Source organism: Mustelus asterias, chromosome 4, assembly GCF_964213995.1.
Source record: "Mustelus asterias chromosome 4, sMusAst1.hap1.1, whole genome shotgun sequence".
NCBI lineage: Eukaryota > Metazoa > Chordata > Chondrichthyes > Carcharhiniformes > Triakidae > Mustelus > Mustelus asterias.
The window spans coordinates 101,219,386-101,239,068 of NC_135804.1; the positions used below are offsets into that span (position 1 = coordinate 101,219,386).

At 40.6% G+C, this 19,683-nt stretch overlaps 1 protein-coding gene across 3 annotated transcripts in view; it reads right to left on the minus strand.

The window, feature by feature from the left end:
- Positions 1-19,683, minus strand: part of taf1 (TAF1 RNA polymerase II, TATA box binding protein (TBP)-associated factor) — a 142,248-nt gene that overhangs the window by 24,420 nt on the left and 98,145 nt on the right. For all 3 annotated transcript variants that reach the window (XM_078211472.1, XM_078211473.1, XM_078211471.1), the window contains exons 28-35: positions 19,418-19,629; positions 10,293-10,401; positions 9,325-9,423; positions 8,235-8,412; positions 4,025-4,092; positions 3,057-3,179; positions 2,865-2,957; positions 2,661-2,745 (exon numbers count right to left, since the gene is read on the minus strand). In XM_078211472.1, coding sequence (XP_078067598.1) covers positions 2,661-2,745; positions 2,865-2,957; positions 3,057-3,179; positions 4,025-4,092; positions 8,235-8,412; positions 9,325-9,423; positions 10,293-10,401; positions 19,418-19,629 — 967 coding nt within the window. The remainder of the gene's footprint in view (positions 1-2,660; positions 2,746-2,864; positions 2,958-3,056; positions 3,180-4,024; positions 4,093-8,234; positions 8,413-9,324; positions 9,424-10,292; positions 10,402-19,417; positions 19,630-19,683) is intronic.

A 19,683-nucleotide genomic window follows, 5' to 3' on the forward strand; every position in this document is an offset into this window, starting at 1 on the left:
CAAGCTATTTTGAGCTTTTATTTCCTGTAATAACCATTGATGTGGCATCTTATCAAATGCCTTATGGTATTCCAAGTACAGCATGTCTACAGGCTCCCCTTTATCAACAGCACATGTTATTCCTTTAAAGAACTCTAACACATTGGTTCCACATGATTTTCCTTTCACAAAACTATGCTCTTTCCAATTACCTTGAGTTTTTCTAAGTACTCAGCTATAACCTTCTGATGATTTTATGTCTTCCCCTTGATAGATAGCAAGCTAACTGGCTGATAGTTTCTTATTTTCTGCCTCCCTTCCTTCTTGAAAAGAAGAGTTACATTTGTGACACTGCAGTCTAATGGAGCCTATCCAGAATATAGCAAATTTTGGAAAATTAACATAGCATTGTGACCTTTTGTCATAGCTAGGGCATAGAGAAAGATCGACTTAATGCAAGGTAGGTCCATTCAAAAGTCTGATGGCAGCAGGGAAGAAGCTGTTCTTGAGTCAGTTGGTACGTGACCTCAGACTTTTGTATCTTTTTACCGACAGAAGAAGGTAGAAGAGAGAATGTCAGGGGTGCGTGGGGTATCTACAATGACTTTCAAGTTACATTTTCCTTCAGCATGTAGGTTTGCTTTTATATTAAGTGTTGCACCAAGAACTCCAGCTACTGGGGATAACGTCAAACTAAACTTGATTGAATTGTTAGGTTGGAATTTGAAGAAACACAGTAAGGACAGCCGAGAAAGGAACAAGCCTTAGCAAATCTGGCATCCTTGTATTGGGTTTGCCACCAGCTGTGATACTCCCAAGTCAGGAGTCAGTGGTTACAACACCACATTAAATCCCTAATCAAGAACTCCATCTTGAGTTAGTGGCTGATCGTAACTATCGACTGTTATTTTGTTGTCCTCCTCATTGTTTCTGCGAATCCGCCCTTATTAGTTGTTATATTCATTCTCAATAGTTATGACATTCTCTTGTACCAATATCATCACCTGCCTGATCTATACATGCAAAATATTATATATCAGTGGTTCTCAACTTTTAGCAATTGGCATGGAGCACGCCACTTGGTTGATCAATCTAATACCATCTCACAGACCACGCTCCCTACTTGCTTCTGCGATCTACATTTTTCATGCTCATCCTTCTAAATATGTCATGCACAACTATACAGTCATAATCTTCACTTCGTCTAAATCAAAAAATTCTGAAGAGGTTTTAAAAACTAAAGTTTCAAAAATGCAAAACAAACTTTATCTAAATATTTTTGCCAACAGTGTGATAAAGCTTACCTCGCCTTCCTTAAAACTTTCAATATCATTACTTAGCACATAAGCAACCAACTTTTTCATGCAAGAGGAAACTTTAGTTAATTAGCATTCACCAAATTTGATGGAAGTCAATACCACACAAGAACTGCAAAAAAGCATCTTATTAAACTCCAGCCTGATGAAGCTCAACTGCCTTGAATTACTAACTACTGAACATCAATATCATTCTGTCCTTTCATCATCTTAAAAGTCTAAATTAAGTTGCTTCTCAATCTTTATTTATCCAGTGGAAGCAACTTAAGATTCTACAGCATCATTTTCATTTGAATTTTTAACTCAATCTTCGTTGTCAGTCTTCTCAACATCCTCTCCTATGCATCGGATGTCCCAAAATCATGACAGGCACTATTCAAGTGAAGACTGTTCTGTTTTATTAACAATGGCTTAATTTGGACTGGATACTCTGCCATTTTCCATTCCTGGCAATGTAATGTATTTAGAATGAATTACATTGTCCTTATATTTTCTAGCGATTTTCATTACCTTCCTGCACATTAAGCTCAACTTTTATTTTTGTCAGGTCTATTTGGATACTTTCTCTCTCTCCTGGACAAAAGGTCACAATGCTTCCTGCATTCAGCAAATTTTATAACATTACTAGTAACACCTATTTCCAGATCATTTATGACCAGATTAAACGAGGAGAACAAATTAATATAAGGACTAAAAAATACAATTCTCCTCACTCTGTTGCTAGAATATTTTAGCTTAAGTTACTGTAATATTTTACCTTGAAGGACTTTAGTTGTGCTCCTTAAATGTACAGGCCTCTCAAATCAGGGTGATCTTTTGAGAGAGTACAAAATTTTCCTTTTTGCTATAAAACCAAATGAAGGCTCACTTTGTGAAGTGAGTTGGCTAGAGTGGACTAGCCTTCCTTTCTGAAGTGTTTAGTTTTAATCCATCTACGGATCCCAAATGTTATGGGAGAGGTGCTATGAGAGCACTTGTTGAAAACTATCCAAAGATTTCGAGAAGAATTCCACTGTATCTCCTTTCTCCATTTCATGCCAATAATGCCAACATTTTCCCTGACTGGCATACTTTTGATTTCTTTGTGAAGATAGAACAATATTGAAGTTTAATCTTAAACACTTTTTTCTGCTAACATTTTTTTAAAATACTGTTTTCATTTCTCCCTCCAAACAGCAGCAACCACATTCCTTTTGATTAGGCACAGCCTGTAGATCATTCTCACCCTCTCCAGAGCTCAACGACATACAGTTTCACTTATACAGAGGAGTACAATGACTGTGTTGGTTAAATTTTTAAAAATGACCGACACAATTACAAATGCAGTGAACGAATTGTGGTAAGAAGGCATTTTATGGGTTTTACCGTTATACTTGATGCTGTTGGAAAGTATAAGTTCCACATCCTGCAGGAATACCTCACGATTATGGTACTTGTGTTTGGAAATATTCTGCAACACCAGAGACATTCAGAGATTTTAATAACTACATCCTATAATTGACAAGTGATATAGAATCTCTCCGCAGCCACTCAGAAGCTTCCAAAAGATTACCAAGTTAATTTTCATACCTTTCGCACTGTTTCAAGATCCATTGGATTTGGGATCACTTTATAGTAATCAGGAACAAACTTCTTATTAACAGGATGATGGAAGGGCCATGACTGACAGGAAGAAAGAAAAGTGTTAATCCAGGTCCTAACAGGTGTGTCAATTTAATTTGTATCAGTCCTTTGGAGGAGACAGACACGAGTCCAACTTACATCTGGCACAGCCATCATCTTTTGAGTGACAATATTATCCAGTATAAAGGAGAAGGCAACTTGATCATCATCATCCAGAAGAGGATTAATGGCTTTCTCCAGGCGGACCAATTTATCTTCTTTCTAATAAAATCAAATAAAATCTTGAAAATTATAACTAAAAATGAATCCCATTCCAATGAAGTTATCACTATAAATCCTCCAAATAAAATCTTAAGCTATAAAGAGGATTGTGAGGGCATTGTGGATTTCCTTCATTGACAGAGGTTACATGCTACTTGAGAGAAAAATAGAGTAAGGCTCACCGATGTCAATGAGTAACAGGTGCCAGCACAAAAACCTACACTGACGCTCCAGTGCAGTATTGAGGGAGTGTTATCATTTCAATGGGGAAATTTAGTCAAGGGCCAGCTTACTTTCTCAGACTGACATAAAAGACACCTTGGCATTATTTCAAAAAGCAACAGAGTTTCCCCAAGTATCCAGGTCAGTATTTATCCCTCAACCAAGATGTGAACAACAGATTATCTGTAAATAACTGATTGCCTTGCTGAGCACAAATTAACAACCAGGTTTCTTATATTACAATAGTGACGAGACTTCACAAGTCATTCAGGGAATGAATAACAGAGTATTTTTGTTTCTCAGTGCCTGAGCAAATTTTGGCCACTTCATCTTACCCACTGCAAAATGCACAATTTTTACCATGACTTCCATGCACAGAATTCTTCTCACGAATGGTACATCAAAAATATGCTAATACGATAATTCCACTATAACAGCATAAAGGTGTCCTTCAGAAAATGAACTGAACAAGGAATGACCTTTAATTATATAAATATTTCATTCAAATTTTACTGCATATTAGAATTATTTTCATATTTTTAAGCATAGTAGTGTGAAAAAGCAGAGATTACAGGTTGCAATGGGAAGCACACAGCAAGCTGATACAGAATGAGTCTATTCACCTCTTTGAACTTCATGTCACAGAGTTCCACCATACTTTGGGCAATTTGAGTCAGAGGATGCTTCGTACCTGGAGAGAGGCAAATAGGTACTCAGTGCAGCCACTCATATATTACTTCTGTGACCATGCACCTACCTGCATACAACCTACCATTCTGCTCTCCTCACACAATCATCACTTATCCATCCAAATCTATGTACAATTGCCATTTCATAACTGCCAGCTTCCAAATTATTCCACACCCCTTTTACTCAAGCAGATGGAATACCAGCTCTCTCTCAGTATGTTGCAGCACAGAAGCAGGCTATTTGTACCGTCATATCTACATGCATGTTTTATCCACACAAGACAGGTTTTTAAAAATTTATTTACAGGATGTGGACGTCACTAGCTCGGCTAGCTTTTATTGCCCATCCCTAGTTGCCCTCGAGAAGGTGGTGGTGCCTTCTTGAACCGTTGCAGTCCCTGAACTGTCGGTACACCCACAGTGTTGTTCGGAAGAGAGTTCCAGGATTTTAACCCAGCAAGTCACAGTGATATTTTTCCAAGTCAGAATGGCAATTGACTTGGAGGGGAACCTCCAGGAGTTGGTGTACCTAGGTATCTGCTGCCCTTCTCCTTCTAGATAGTAGTGATCATGAGTTTGAATGGTACAGCCTAAGGAGCCTTGGCGAGTCCCTGCAGTGCATCATGTAGATAGTTCACACTATTGCTCGTCCAGTTCAGTTTTTGGTCAATAGTAACCACTAGAATGTTGATAGCGGGGAGTGGTGGGGAATTCAGTGATAGCAATGCCATTGAACATCACGGGGTGATGGTTAGATTCTCTCTTGTTGGAGATGGTCATTGTAGAATGTTACTGTTAGTTGAAATCTGGGTATTGTCCAACTTACTGCACTTGAACATGGACTGCTTCAGTATCTGAGGTGTCACGAATGGTGCAATCACCAGTGAACATCCCCACTTCTGACTTTATGATGGAAGGAATGTCATTGATGAAGCAGCTGAAGATGGTCGGACCTTGGACACTGCCCTGAGAAACACCTACAGTGATGTCCTGGAGCTGAGATGATTGACCTCCAACCACCCCAACCATCTTCCTTTGTGCCCGGTAAGGATCCAATCAGCAGAATTTTCTCCCTGATTCCAATTGACTCCAGTTTTGCTAGGGTTCCTTAAAACCAGCCTTGGTCAAATGCTGCCTTGATGTCAAGGGCAGTCACTTTCACCTCACCACTGGAATTCAGCTCTTTCATCCAGGCTGTAATGAGGTCAGGGGCTGAGTGAGCCTGACAAAACCCAAACTGAGCTTCAGTGAGAAGTGCCACTTATTAGTGCTGTTGATAACCCCTTCCACCACTTTACTGATGATTGAGAGTTAACTGCTGACATGCTAATTGGCCAAGTTGGATTTGTCCTGCGTTGTGTACACAGGACATACCTGGTCAATTCTCCAAATTGCTGGGTATATGCCAGTATTTTAACTCAACTGGAACAGCTTTGCTAAGGACGTGGCAAGTTCTGTAGCACAAGTCTTCCGTACTATTGCCGGAATATTGTCTGGGCCCATAGCCTTTGCAGTATCCAGAGCTTTTTGCCATTTCTTGATTTCATATGGAGTGAATCAAATTGGCTAAAGGCCGACATCTGTGATGCAGAGGACTTCTGGAGAGGCTGAGATGGATCATCTACTCAGCACTTCTGGCTGAAGATTGTTACGAATGCTTAAACCTTATTTTTTGCACTGATGTGCTGGGCTCCTCCATCATTGAGAATGGAGATGTTTATGAAGCCTCCACCTCCAGCTGTTTAATTGTCCACCAGTATTCCCAATTGAATGTGACAGGACTGAAGAGCATAGATCTCATCATTGGTTGTGGACTTGCTGCAATTGCTGTTTGTCATGCATGTTGTCCTGTGTTGTCGTTTCGCTAGGTTGACACCTTATTTTTAGGTATGCCTAATGTTGCTCCTGGCATTCCCCTGCCTACACTCTTCATTGTACCCTGGTTTGATGGTAATGATAGAGTGGGGGGTATGCCATGCCTTGAGGTTACAGATTGCGATTGAGATCAATTCTGCTGCTGCTGATGGTCTACAGCACCTCATGGAGGTCCAGTGTTCATAGAATCATAGAAACCCTACAGTGCAGAAGGAGGCCATTCGGCCCATCGAGTCTGCACCGACCACAATCCCACCCAGGCCCTACCCCCACATATTTTACCCACTAATCCCTCTAACCTACGCATCTCAGGACTCAAAGGGGCAATTTTAAACCTGGCCAATCAACCTAACCCGCACATCTTTGGACTGTGGGAGGAAACCGGAGCACCCGGAGGAAACCCACGCAGACACGAGGAGAATGTGCAAACTCCACACAGACAGTGACCCGAGCCGGGAATCGAACCCGGGACCCTGGAGCTGTGAAGCAGCAGTGCTAACCACTGTGCTACCGTGCCGCCCCAACCACTGTGCTACCGTGCCGCCCGTGAGTTGCTAGATCTGTTCAAAGTCAATCCCATTTAGCATGGTGGTAGTGCCACCCAACAAGATGGAGAATATACTCAATGTGAAATTGGGACTTCATCTTCACAAGGACTGTGTGATGGTCACTCCTACCAACATTGTCATGGACAGATGCATCTGCAGCAGGCAGGTTGGTGAGGATAAGGTCAAGTATGATTTTCCCTCTTGTTGGTTCCATCCCCTCCGGTCACATATCTAGCTTAGGAGCTGAGACCTTTAGGACTCGGCCAGCTCAGTCAGTACTTACCCAAGCTACTCTTGGTGACAAGACATTTAAGTCCCCAACCATTCTGTGCCTTTGCCATTCTCAGTGCTTCCTCCAAGTAATGTTCAACATGGTACGTGGCAATCAGCAGGGGCTTTTCTTGCCCATGTTTGGCCTAGTGCCAGAGTCGATGTTGAGGACTCCAAGGTAAACTCCCTCCCTGCTGTATATCACCGTGCTGCCACCTCTGCTGGGTCTGTCCTGCCGGTGGGATAGGACATACCCAGGAGTAATGATAGCAGAGTCTGGGACATTATTTGTAAGGTGTCATTCCATGAGTATTACTATTACTTAACTAGTCTAGACAGCTCTCTCAAATTTGACACAAGACCCCATCCGTTAGTAAGGAGGACATTGCAGGGCCGACAGGCCTGGATTTGACATTTCTGGTGTCTAGGTTGATGCTGGGTGGTCTGTCCAGTTTCATTTCGTTACCTATTGTAGTGGTCGGATAGGCCATCTCAGAGGACATTTAAAAGGCAACCACATTGCTGTGGGTCTAGAGTCAGGTGTAGGCCAGACTCGATAAGGGCAGCAAGTTTCCTTCCCTTAAGGACATTAGTGAACCAGGTGGGTTTTTACAACGATCAACAATGGTTTCATGGTTCATCATTGGACTTTTAATTCTAAATTCCACCATCCCCAGTGCATTATCCTGGGTCTCTGGATTACTAGTGACAATAACACAACACCACCAGCTTCCCATAGTAGCTCCTGCTTCTCCTGTCTCATGTCATTTAAAATTCCTCTTTCTTGATCAACTATTAAATTCTCTTTCAGAATAACTTATGGACATTATTTTAGCAATATCGCATTTCAAACACCTTGCTCAAAATGTATGTGCCGCCACATTGCTGTCCCAGTCAGTAGAAACAATCATTTTTAACCCTACAGTCCTTCATAATCTTTAAGATTTAGCATCCAATTACCCTAAACATCTCATTCCAATGAACAAAGACCTAACTTCACAGCCCTTTCTCTATAACTAACCCCTTAACCCATGCAACATCTTGGAAATCTATACTGAAATTTTTCCATTGCTTTTTAATCCTTCCTAAAGTGATTTGGTCAAAAACGTACAATAGTGCCCTCGCGTCTTGTACTTCATTTTTCTTTTCTAGGCCTTTAAACACAAAACCGAGAACTCCATTTGTCTTTTTATGGCCTTATCTATCTATACTGTTACTTTTAATGACTTGTGCATCTGGATGCCAGTTTCTCCTTTCCTCTCGTCTACTTATGCTACCCTTGAAGGTTATTTTCCTTTCCTCAAATTTTTCAACATTGAATTGGATCTATTGTCCGATCTACTCAATACCTTATTTGAGAAATATAACCCTTATACATTATGATTCACAGCTCCTTAATAAACTTAAAAATAAATATAAATGATTTTGTATGAATAATCTGTAGCTCTTACCATTGTATGTGGCACAGTTTTTTACAATAAGTTCCACTTGCTCTCGGAATTCTTCTCGTGAATGGCACATCCGTTTACGGACATTTTCTCTCAAGGTCTGTAAGTCCATTGGTTTAGTGATAATTTTATAATAATCCTTCACAACCTTCGCGTTAACTGGAGTGTGGAATGGGTAAGTCTGAAGACAGAAATAGAACTTAATATAGAAAGTCAAATGAAATGGAAATGTCTCTCTTGTTGAACCGACATATTATCCTCTCACATGCATACTTTTAAAACAATTCAGTAGATAAATGGAATGGAACAATATTACAGAGAATTTTAACATGAATAGTGTAAAATGACACATTTCCAGTACATTCCCAAGTGAAAATTATCCCAACAGGGATCAAAAGTTTAATTTTCCAAACCAAAGTATCCCAAACTTTTCCAGCCATGGAACCATTTTGACAGCCCAAGAGTACTGATGGAACCCCTAAGAAACAGTCTTATTCTGTTGAAGAGTGAACCACAAAAAATTGTTTATTGCTTGATAGACAAAAACATGCAGTTAAAAGTTTTTTTTATTTCTTTGGTTTATAGATTCATTAAATTAAAAACGTCTCATTCAACAAATACTTAGGTCTTAACTTATTTTTGTCATTTTTAATGAGAAGCTATGCTGCTTCCTTTGCCCACAAATTTGGTTAATGTTAGGTGTTGCACGAGAACTGAATTCTGATATCTCACACAAACACGCAAAAGAAGCAAACACGCTCACTCTTGCGCACACACTCACTCCTGTCTCTATTTTGCGTCCGCATACTCATGTCTCTCTGGCTTTCTCATGGACACTTCCGCCTCTCTCACATGCACTCCCGTCTCTCTCACAAATAACCGGGTTGAGATTCCCAAAACCTCTTTTTATAGTACCCACACAATCAGGAAAGCTTATAATCTCATCAATCTTTGCTCGGTTTTAACACAGGTCAGAGAGGTGAAAAAGCAACATGCTAATCTGCTCTGCCGATCCAGTCTCACATCATAATTTTGAAATTGCTCCCCTTGCTTCCCCCAAGCTTCAAATAAAATAAAATCTGTGAACTCTCACATTTACTAGGTCTCGCATGTCATTGATAATTCCTTCCAAAATGGATGATAGGGTGACCATCGGGTCCGTCCGTCGCCTATGAATAGACTTGTGTGGTCTCTGTGAAAGGAGAAAGCAGCAGATAGTTTTGCAGCATCAACAGCTTCGATTGCCAAAATAGCCTTACCATCTCTTATTTTACACAATTATTTGTTCTTGGCTCCAGTCTGCTAAAACACCTTCCCAAAAATTTGATATAATGAATGTGCAAGAATTTCTCCAACTTGATTTTGGCACTCGTTGCTCTCTCTGGCACTCCCTCAAATTGGTCTGATTTAAGGTATGCTTCAAAATGATTGTCCTATTGCCAAAATCACCAATTTCCATCTCAGCAAAATTGCTTGCCTCTGTCTAGATCTTACTCCCACTGTCATACCTTTACCAGCTCTGAGTTTAAACTTTCCAACCATCATTGCTAGCCTTTTGTGTAGGAAGTAAAGCTATTTGGCATCCATTCTCTGAGGTCTCTTTTTCCTTTGTCATTAACTATTTTAAAGTTGCTGTACAATTGCAAGTATATGTTCTAAAAAACATGTTAACTCAGCGGACTAAGCCTCTTTCTGGGTCCATTCACATTTAGTAATCTGGCGTTTCCTGCACTTCTTTTAAGATTTCTTTAAATAAAGCATGAAGAACAGCAGACTATTGATGAAATTATGTTGTAGAATTTCTTGAACTGAAATTATACCAGTAAAACCAGGTATAAGCCTTTAATATTTCAGTAAATTGTTCTAAATTTGGCTCAGAAACAATAACTAGTACTTCAGGAAATAATACAAATAAAAATAATTCACATTTCTACCCTCCTTCAGTTCTGAAGAGTAACTTTCAGCTTGAAATGTTAACTCCGTTTTTCTCTCCACAGATGCTGCCAGACCTTCTGAGCATTTTCAGCACTTTTTTAAATATTAAATAAAAAGACGGCTTACATTTAGGTAATCACAGTGCACTGTCGTTCCCACTCGTCTACGGCGTTTCGGAGGAAGCTGCTGTTTGGGGAATTTGAGGACCAAAGATTTCCTGCGCACTTCATCTGCACTGAAATATCAAATGTCAGAATGTTTAGAATAAAGAAATTTAGAAGTTAGAGAAAAACTACAAGTACAGGATGCTTCAGAAATTCAGATGCGCAAGTCAAAAGTGATACTGAAAATGGTAGACTTCACAGATATTAAACAATGAAAGCTGGAAATTGACCCCTACAAAGATGCTCACAGATTGCAGAGTTTTATACATCCTTGAGAACTCATGAATTATAAGATGAAAAAAGAGCAAGGTCCATCTACTTGCCTTCTACTGACCTGATAGTCGTATGATACAACAAAAATAAAGCTTTTGACTCATCACAGATATCAGTCCCAAACAATTGGATTATAACAGACAAAGAAACCTCAGATGTGGAGTGCTTTGGAAACCATAAGTCCAAAGTCATTTGTTTCATTCAAGCCTACACCACTTATCATGCATCATGTCTCAAATTATTCGTACAACAGCAAAAATATTTTCTGAAAGAAATTAACCTAATTTGAAAAAGAAGGTTCAGAGGGAGTGTGAAAAAGCAAATAAGAGAAGCAAACAGAAAGTATGAAAAAATACTAGCAGCTGTTGTGAATATTTAGTTCATGGTTCATGTGTTTTACAACATAATGTTTAGCTCGAGAAATAAAAGTTTAACTGCAGAAAATCATTAACTGGATGGAATGCAGGTGAGGCTTAATCTCTGTTTGAATCTTGTGGAAGAACACAAGCTGGAAGATTGCCTAGCTTGAAGCTGGTGGGAGAATCTACAATGGACCTCACAGTGTCTTATTGCAAAAGAAAGTAGTAAGCTGAATTAGCTTCGAAGTGTTGAAAGTGACCAGAACAGGGGGCTAGGACATCAACAGAGAATTGATGGTAAATGAAAGCTTAACATCTGAAAATAGCTGGAGCTGAGGAGAATTCCCCAGAGGATTGTTGTTTGTTTATGGGCGGTCCATACAGAAGTAAATAATTTTAAGATTGATGTATCTTACAAAGCGAATTCTTGGGGGAAAGTAAGAAATGCATAACATGTAGTTATAAGTTAGTTAATTAAATTTGCTTTGTTTAATTCTGTTATATAAAATAAAGTTTCTTTCGTTACAAAAAAATGGAAAAATCCACATGTAAAAATTGCAAAATGCATAGTTTATTGGTACATTGGTATTACGAAGTATTTGAATATCATAGATAGAATCATAGAATCTTACAGTGCAGAAGGAGGCCATTCGGCCCATTAAGTCTGCCCTGACCACAATCCCATCCAGGCCCAATCCCTGTTAGCCCATGCATTTACCCTCGTTAGTTCCCCTGACACGAAGGGGCAATTTAGCATGGCCAATCCACCTAACTCACACATCTTTGGACCGTGAGAGGAAACCGGAGGAAACCTATGCAGACACTGGGAGAATGTGCTAACTCCACACAGGCAGTGACCTGAGGCCGGAATTGAACCCGGGTTCCTGGCGCTGTGAGGCAGCAGTGCTAACCACTGTGCCACTGCACCATACATTTTTTAAATGTTAAGGATCCTTAACCAGATTGTAACACAGCTGCATGAAAGGGAACCCAAAAGTTTTCTATGTGCATATAAACAGCAAAAAGATGGTAAGAGGAGAGCTGGAGCCAAATAAGGACCAAAAGGGGATTTACACATGGAGACAGGGGCATGGCTGAGGTATTAACACTTTGCGTCTGTCTTTATAAAGGAAGATGATGCTGCCCAGATCATGGTAAAAGATCATTCAGATGCTTGAAGGCTATAAAATTGATAAAGAGGAAGCATTGCATAGATAATACTTTCCTAGAGTTGAGAAAAGCACCAGAACTAGATAAGGTGTATCCAAGGATATTGAAGGAAGTGAGAGTGGATATTGTGGAGGCATTGGCCATCATTTTTCAATCTTCCTTAGACTCAGCCAGTGCCAGAACACTGGAGAATTGCAAACATTACACAATTTTTCAAAAAAGATGAGCCCAACAATAACAGGCCAGTCAATTTTGGGTGGTGTGAAAGCTCCTCGAAATAATTCACAACAAAATTAATAATCACTTGAGAAAATGCAGGTTCATTCGGGTAAGTCAACATGCATTTGTTAAGGGAAGATTACGTTTACAACAAACTTGTTTGAGGTATTCAATGAGGTAACAGAAAAGGTTGATGAGGGTAATGCTGCTGCTATGGTGTACATGGACTTCCAAAAGGAATATGATGAAGTGCCACACAACAGACTTGTGAGTAAAGTTGGAGCTTACAGAATAAAAAGGACAGTAGCAACATGGATACAAAATTGGCTTAGTCACAGGAAACAGAGTAGAGATGAATGGTTGATTTTCGGACTGAAGGAAGGTTTTGATCTGTGTTAGGACTCCTACTCTTTCTAATATATGTTAATAATTTTTACTTACTGCCATCAAGTAACATTCTGGTAGCTTTAATATATTCTCACTCCCAGATCATATTAATTTTCCATCCATGTAATACTGTTTCAATGGAAATAATTGACGGCAAGGTAGCACAGTGGTTAGCACTGCTGCTTCACAGCTCCAGGGACCTGGGTTCGATTCCCGGCTTGGGTCACTGTCTATGTGGAGTTTGCACATTCTCCTCGTGTCTGCGTGGGTTTCCTCCGGGTGCTCCGGTTTCCTCTCACAGTCCAAAGATGTGCGGGTTAGGTTGATTGGCCATGCTAAAATTGCCCTTAGTGTCCTGAGATGCGTAGGTTAGAGGGATTAGTGGGTAAATATGTAGGGACATGGGGGTAGGGCCTGGGTGGGATTGTGGTCGGTGCAGACCCAATGGGCCGAATGGCCTCTTTCTGTACTGTAGGGATTCTATGAATTACACAAATTCTAATCCGCTAAAAACGTGATGACATACAAATGGAAAAAAAGCTCTTCTATACAATTTATAGAGAACACACTGTCCTTATGTATGAGATTTTCTAGTTCATTTTCAAAATATAAATGAGGAACAACATCCTTCTTTCGCCCATGTCTTTATTGTGAGAGAAAGTACTTTCTAGCCAGTTATATAAATTACAAATTTAAGGTCAAAAAATATACCGAGTTGTTAACTTTTAAATAGCAAGCAGAAGCACAGCTCAGGAACAGTTAAGGTTGGTTGGCAGAGCTAATGGGTCATTGTGGCAAGCTGGAAAAATCAGTTCTGGAGGCTAGGAACAAGGGTTGATGAAGAGGCAGCAGAAGTGGCCAGAAAGGGGCAATTTAGCATGGCTAATCCAAAAGAAACAAAAGAAAGGAGGAAACAAATGTGATGGGCTCGGATCAGGAGCAGCAGGTAAAACATTCAAGCAGATGGACTCAAGACAACTAAACTAGGTGGTGCAACTGCATACACAATCAAGAGAGCAAAAGTCTTGAAATGCATGAAGCTGAGAACAGAACATGTGGGTAAAACTAGATTTACTTTCAAATTGATGTGGTGAAAACTTGAAGCCTTTTAGAAATGATTCCCAAAACTTTTACTTTTAAGTCATCAGCAAATTTCAAGATAGCAATCCCAGGCTGAAGTCCAAATAAAGATGTACACAAAAATTAACCCGATAACAGCCTAACACATTTTTAACCATCGCCCAATTCGAGTCACATCAGAAATCTTAACGGTTTCCAATCAACCAACTTTCTTTCTGTCCTTCCAGGTCTTAATTTTCTTATAACTTGGAAACACAAGTTACGGAAACATTTCTTTCTTATAACTTGGAAACATCGAATAAACACATTTAAAAATCCATTTTCATGCCATTACTGCATTCTTTTTATTTAATTGATCACAATGTCTCTATTAAATTTGTCAAACACAGTTTGCCTTTAACAATTTAGTCCTTGCTATCCTTGATTAACATTTTTAAGTGCTCACCAATTTGATGTCATATCATGGTTTCAAAGGTTTGCTCACAACAAGCATGAATCTAACTGCCCCATAACCACCCATTCACCATTCTCTCCCTTCCCAAGCAATGATGTTAACGTTAACTGAACAACTTAGAAAATTGATTCTCGCTGAAAAAGGCACTGCCTTTAACAAAAAATGCTTAGAAAATGTTTTATTTGTTTGTAAAAGTAAACAAGGATTTGAACAATGAATCCTATTATCCCAAATGACTGATAAAAACTAAAGATAACTTATCAAACTATGAGTCATAAGGACTGAGTTCTGATTACAACATGTTGTTCTTGCATTCCAGCAAGAGTCCAGGTGTAAACTTTGACTCATAGATAGCACTGTCACCTCTGAGTCAGAACATTGTGGGTTCAAGTCCTACTTCCAGAGACTTGAGTTCAATCTCGGACAACACTTCAGTAGAATAATGAAGGGTACTGCTCTGGCCAGAGGTACCAGGGGCGATTCTCCCATCCTGCTGCAGTACTTTTTTAGGGCAGCGGGCGAGGAGGTTCCAACGGCGCCTGATCCGTGGGATCTGCACTGGGCGTCCCACCCCAATAGCATCTCCCAGCTCCGGATTTCCGGAGGCGTCAGTTCCGCATTGGAAATCGGCAGGGAACCACATAAATTATTTAAATAAACGTTACATATACTTTAAACACAATTACCAGGTCCGGAACTGAAGCCTCATCCTATCGGGCATGGGGCAATGCCAAGGGGCAGAGCCTAATGGGGGCGATCAGGGGGGGGGGTCCTGCCTCCACTCTGCACTTTGGGATCACGAGTGGCGGGTGGGAGTCAGACGGCAGATCAGGGCTAGGCATTGGTGGGGGGAGGGAGGGGCAGACACAGCCTACTTGGGGGTGCTGAGGGGAGGTTGGGACAGCAGGGGGGTTTGGGACTGCCGGTGATTGGGGGGTTTGAGGCTGGCCCCAGGCGCGGGTGAGGGGGGGGGTTAGATAGCCAACGCTGCAGGGGTCGCAGGGTTGGCCAGTGATCGAGCTGGCTAGCGCATGCATCGATCTCGGCGCTGTCAGGTCAGCGCGTGCACAGTGACCCACTCAGCACGATCCTGCCTGCCTCTCCAGTGGGAATAGGCCCCACCTCCAGATTTCTTGAGTGACCACCCTGGTGCACTCAGCAGTGCACAGAGTGCGGGATGGGGATGTTCTTCTCTGAACTCCAACTAAAAAAAACAGTATGATTTACTCCAGTTTTCACACGAATTTGACACTTTGAATTTTCTTGGGAGAATTCTACCCACCATCTTTCAGATAGGATGTTACAACTGAAGGCCCATCTGCCCTTTCAGGTCGACATCAACTATCCCATGGCTGAAGACGACCATGGAATTGTGCTTAGCGTCAGGCCAATATTGATCTCTAAATCGATATCACTACAACAGAATATCTGGTCATTGCAGTTCGTGGGATATTTACTGCAAATTGGCTGTTATGTTTTCCTACTGCATGTGAAAACTACTTAATCGCTGCAAAACGATTTGGAGTGTCCCGAGGTCTTCAAAGGTGCTGTACAAAGGCAAATTATCCTGGATAGGACTTTCTGACAGTATTTTAAATATAAAATCGTGTTTGGAAATTAAATTTTATTTGCTGGAATCATGAGGCATCACCACGATTTTGGACTTTACTACACTATCCCTAACCCAAGGCTAATGGTGGCATCAGCAACAAACATTTATTCAATCATTTTTGCCCTGAACCTATTCTTATACGTTGCTAGCAATTTCATCTCCTTTATCCAAAGGTCTTGCTTCTGCACTCTCAATCCTCTTGATCACAATATTTACTATTGTTCCTCCCATTTCTAGCTTTACCATTTTGATCTCCCCATCCATGCACCCACAATTTCTTAACACCACCCACCTTATCCCCATCTCCACTGAACGCATCACACACTTCCACTCACATTTTAGCACTTTGTCACAACCCATTTATATTTCAGTTGCTTTATTCTGCTGCAGCATCACTGATGAATCATCAACTCCACTATATGCATGCTCTCTCTATCCACTGACTTTAACACATTCTTCAGCTTCGGTACTATGCCCAAGCGGAGCTCTTTTTCCAAAATTCTACTGACAATTTTCAATCCTTCACATCATAAAAAAAGTACACTCCATTTTCTCTTTTCTATCTCCTCTCACACAAATTAAATTGCTGCCTGCTTTATTTGATGGCAAAATAGTTTCAATGAGGGAGACGATTTGGTCCACCTCATTTCAGTCATCCATTTCCATGTGGTGGTCACCTTTGCATTGAGATGTGGTTCCTGACATGTGTCCGAAACTTTCCTTGCACCAGTTTTAATCTAATCCTTTTGATATAGACAGTAGGTATAAATTTATCAGGCAAGTTAACACCTTGGATACATTTTTTATTCTTTCAAAGGATTTGTGCAGCACCAGTTAGGGCAGCATTTGTTCCCCATCTCTACATGCCCTTGAGCTAGTGGTGGTGAGCCAACTTCTTACAGTCAAGTGGTGTAGGTATTCGCACAGTGTTGTAACGAAGGGGCACTCTCTGTTGTCTCCTTTCAAGGCTAACATGCACTATTCTTTCCTCACAAATCAATTCTTTGACATCAGCGATCTAGCTAGAAGCTCTTTACCATAGTTTCCACTACTTGAATGTTTCCATTACAACTTAACAACCAAATACACAAAGCAGGGTATGATTGGACTCGGGAACTTTACTGTTCCAGCATAGCATCCTCTAGTATTCAACTGCCCTTGTTTATTGAGCAACTTGACATGTTAATTCCTGAGTCCACTGTCACAGTTTATTTTTCTATTCCATTTTCAGCTATTTATATTATATAATCGTAACATAGTTTTTTTTCTGCCACAGTTTTAAGGTAAGGGAAGGCAGAGTTGAAACAGAAATGAGGAGGAATTACTTCATTCAAATGGTCATGAGTCTGTGGAATTCTCTACCCCAGAGTCCAGTGCATGCCAGAACACGAGACAGATTTGAGGAGATGTGCAGGTTAGGTGGATTCGCCATGGTAAATTGCCCCTTAGTTTACCAAGATGTATAAGTTAGATGGATCAACCATGATAAACGTGTGGGGTTATGGGGATAAGGTGGGGTGTGCGTCTGGGTAAGATGCTCTGTCAAGAGAGTCGGTGCAGACTCAATGAGCCAAATGGCCTCCTTCTGCACTGTCGGGATTCTATGAGATAGATAGGTTTTTAATTAGTAGCAGGAAGAAGGGTTATGGGTAGCAAGCAGGAAGGTGGAGACAAGATGGAGATGAGATCAACCATGATGGTATTGAATGGCAGGGCAAGCTCGAGGGGATGAATTGCCTATTCCTCGATCTCATGTTCTTATAATACTTCACACTGGTCTGTGCTGAATTTTGTCTATTTCTTAATGGCATTGTCTGTCTCAAAGGTACCACTGCCCCATGCCCACTCCTCAATTTAAAATCAATCACAAATATTGCTAGAGTATACAGGGTTTCTTTGTCTAATCTTTAATGTAGATTAGGAATAGTTGGGACTCCAGCACTCAGTATTTTCTCTCTCCGCACCGCACATTGACATACATTATCTAACAAGTCGGCTCCACTTTCTTATCTTCAATAATTCTTTACTTCCACCTAGATTTTACTTAGAATTCCTTTAGCTTTCAGCTTTTTCTATTCTTTCATGGGACGTGAGCATCACTGGCAAGAACAGCATTTGTTGTCATTCTTAATTGCCCTCGAGAAGGTGGTGGTGAAACATCTTCTTGAACCAGTCTGTGGTTTAGGTACACCTACAGTTCTGTTAGGAAGAAAGTTCAAGGATTTTGATCCAGCAACAGTGAAGGAACAGCGATATCGTTGCAATGCAGGATGGTGTGTAGCTTGGAAGAGAATTTTGTCGGTAGCGGAGTCCCATGCATTTACTACCCTGTCCTTCTGGGTAGTAGAGATTTTGGCTTTGGAAGCTGCAGTTGCAGGTGGCTTGGAAAACAGCTGCAGTGCATCTTGCAAAAGGTATATACTGTTGCTACTGTGCATCAGAAGTGGAGGGAGTTAACATTTAACATGGTGGACTGAGTGTCAATTTAGCAAACATTGTCCTGGATAGTATCAAACTTCTAGGAGTGATGTTGGAGCTGTGGAATTGATTGCAAACACTTCAGCCTTGTCTTATGCACTCATATGCCGGGTTCCCTCATTATGGAGAATGAGACTCTTTATGGAGACTCCTCCTCAGGTTCATTGTTTATTTGTCCACCACCATTCACAACTGTTTGTAGCAGGACTGTAGAGCTTTAATCAGAACTAAGCGATTCTACAACCAACAAATTAGATCAAAGCTCTACAGTGTTCATCATGTTTGTAGTCCTGTGTTCAGCAATAGACTTTTCTGAGGAATAACAGAGGTTTCTATCTTTGCAAATCTAAGTTAGTCAGACAGATACAGGGTCAGACCAAGTCAGTTGGACAGAAACATTCAGAATCAGCCAAACTGCATCAGTCAGAGATAGGCAGTCAGAGAAATAGAAACAGAGTCAGTCAGTCCGAAACAGTAAGGAATTATCCAGACTCCATACAGTGTTCACTTCGGAGCTGCTCGCTCAAAAAAAAATCAACTTTTTTCTGCATTTTCTCCTGTGTCACACCATCCTTCATAACCTGCATTTCTGTAGCGCCTTCAAAATACTTGACAAACTCAGAAATCTGACCATGTGACCATGGTGTCATCTAGCAACATCCAACAAAGTATTGCAGACTGTAAGCATCTGTTCTAACCTGTTTAATTTAGAGCATGAACCACAATGTTGTCAACATTGTCAATCTCAGCAAGATCACCCCAGAATATCATAAAGCTGTTTGATCAAACCAAAATTCTCGTCTGCAAATTTGGACTGGCCTGAACATTAGCACATAGTTTAAACAAAAAGCACACATAACAGATACAGGTTATTTGTAACAAGGTACTGATAAAATAACTAAAACGATTCATTATCTCACTTCCATGTCCACAAATTCGCTAATCAGGTTTTGTTCCAATATTTCAATATAGCTTCTTTTCACTATCTCCTTGGAAAGATAAACTGTGCAGAATTCTTTATTTGGCCACATGACTAACCACAATTTTTTACTTACCTCTCAATCAGCTGTTTGCCCAACACGATTTTGGTTCCTTCCACTTTGATAAGTTCTTCGTTGTCATTGGGTATAACGGTCTTTTCCAGCTCCTCTTCCTGTTCTTCTGTCATCGCAACTGGGTTACTTGGTGGAGCATTTGTTTGGTAATACAGAGGACAAAACTTATTGGTCCTCATGTGGCCAATGGCACCACAGGCACCACATTTTAGCTGTAAATAGAGAAAAGAAAGGACGCTTCAATTATTTCCCAGAACTTCCACTGC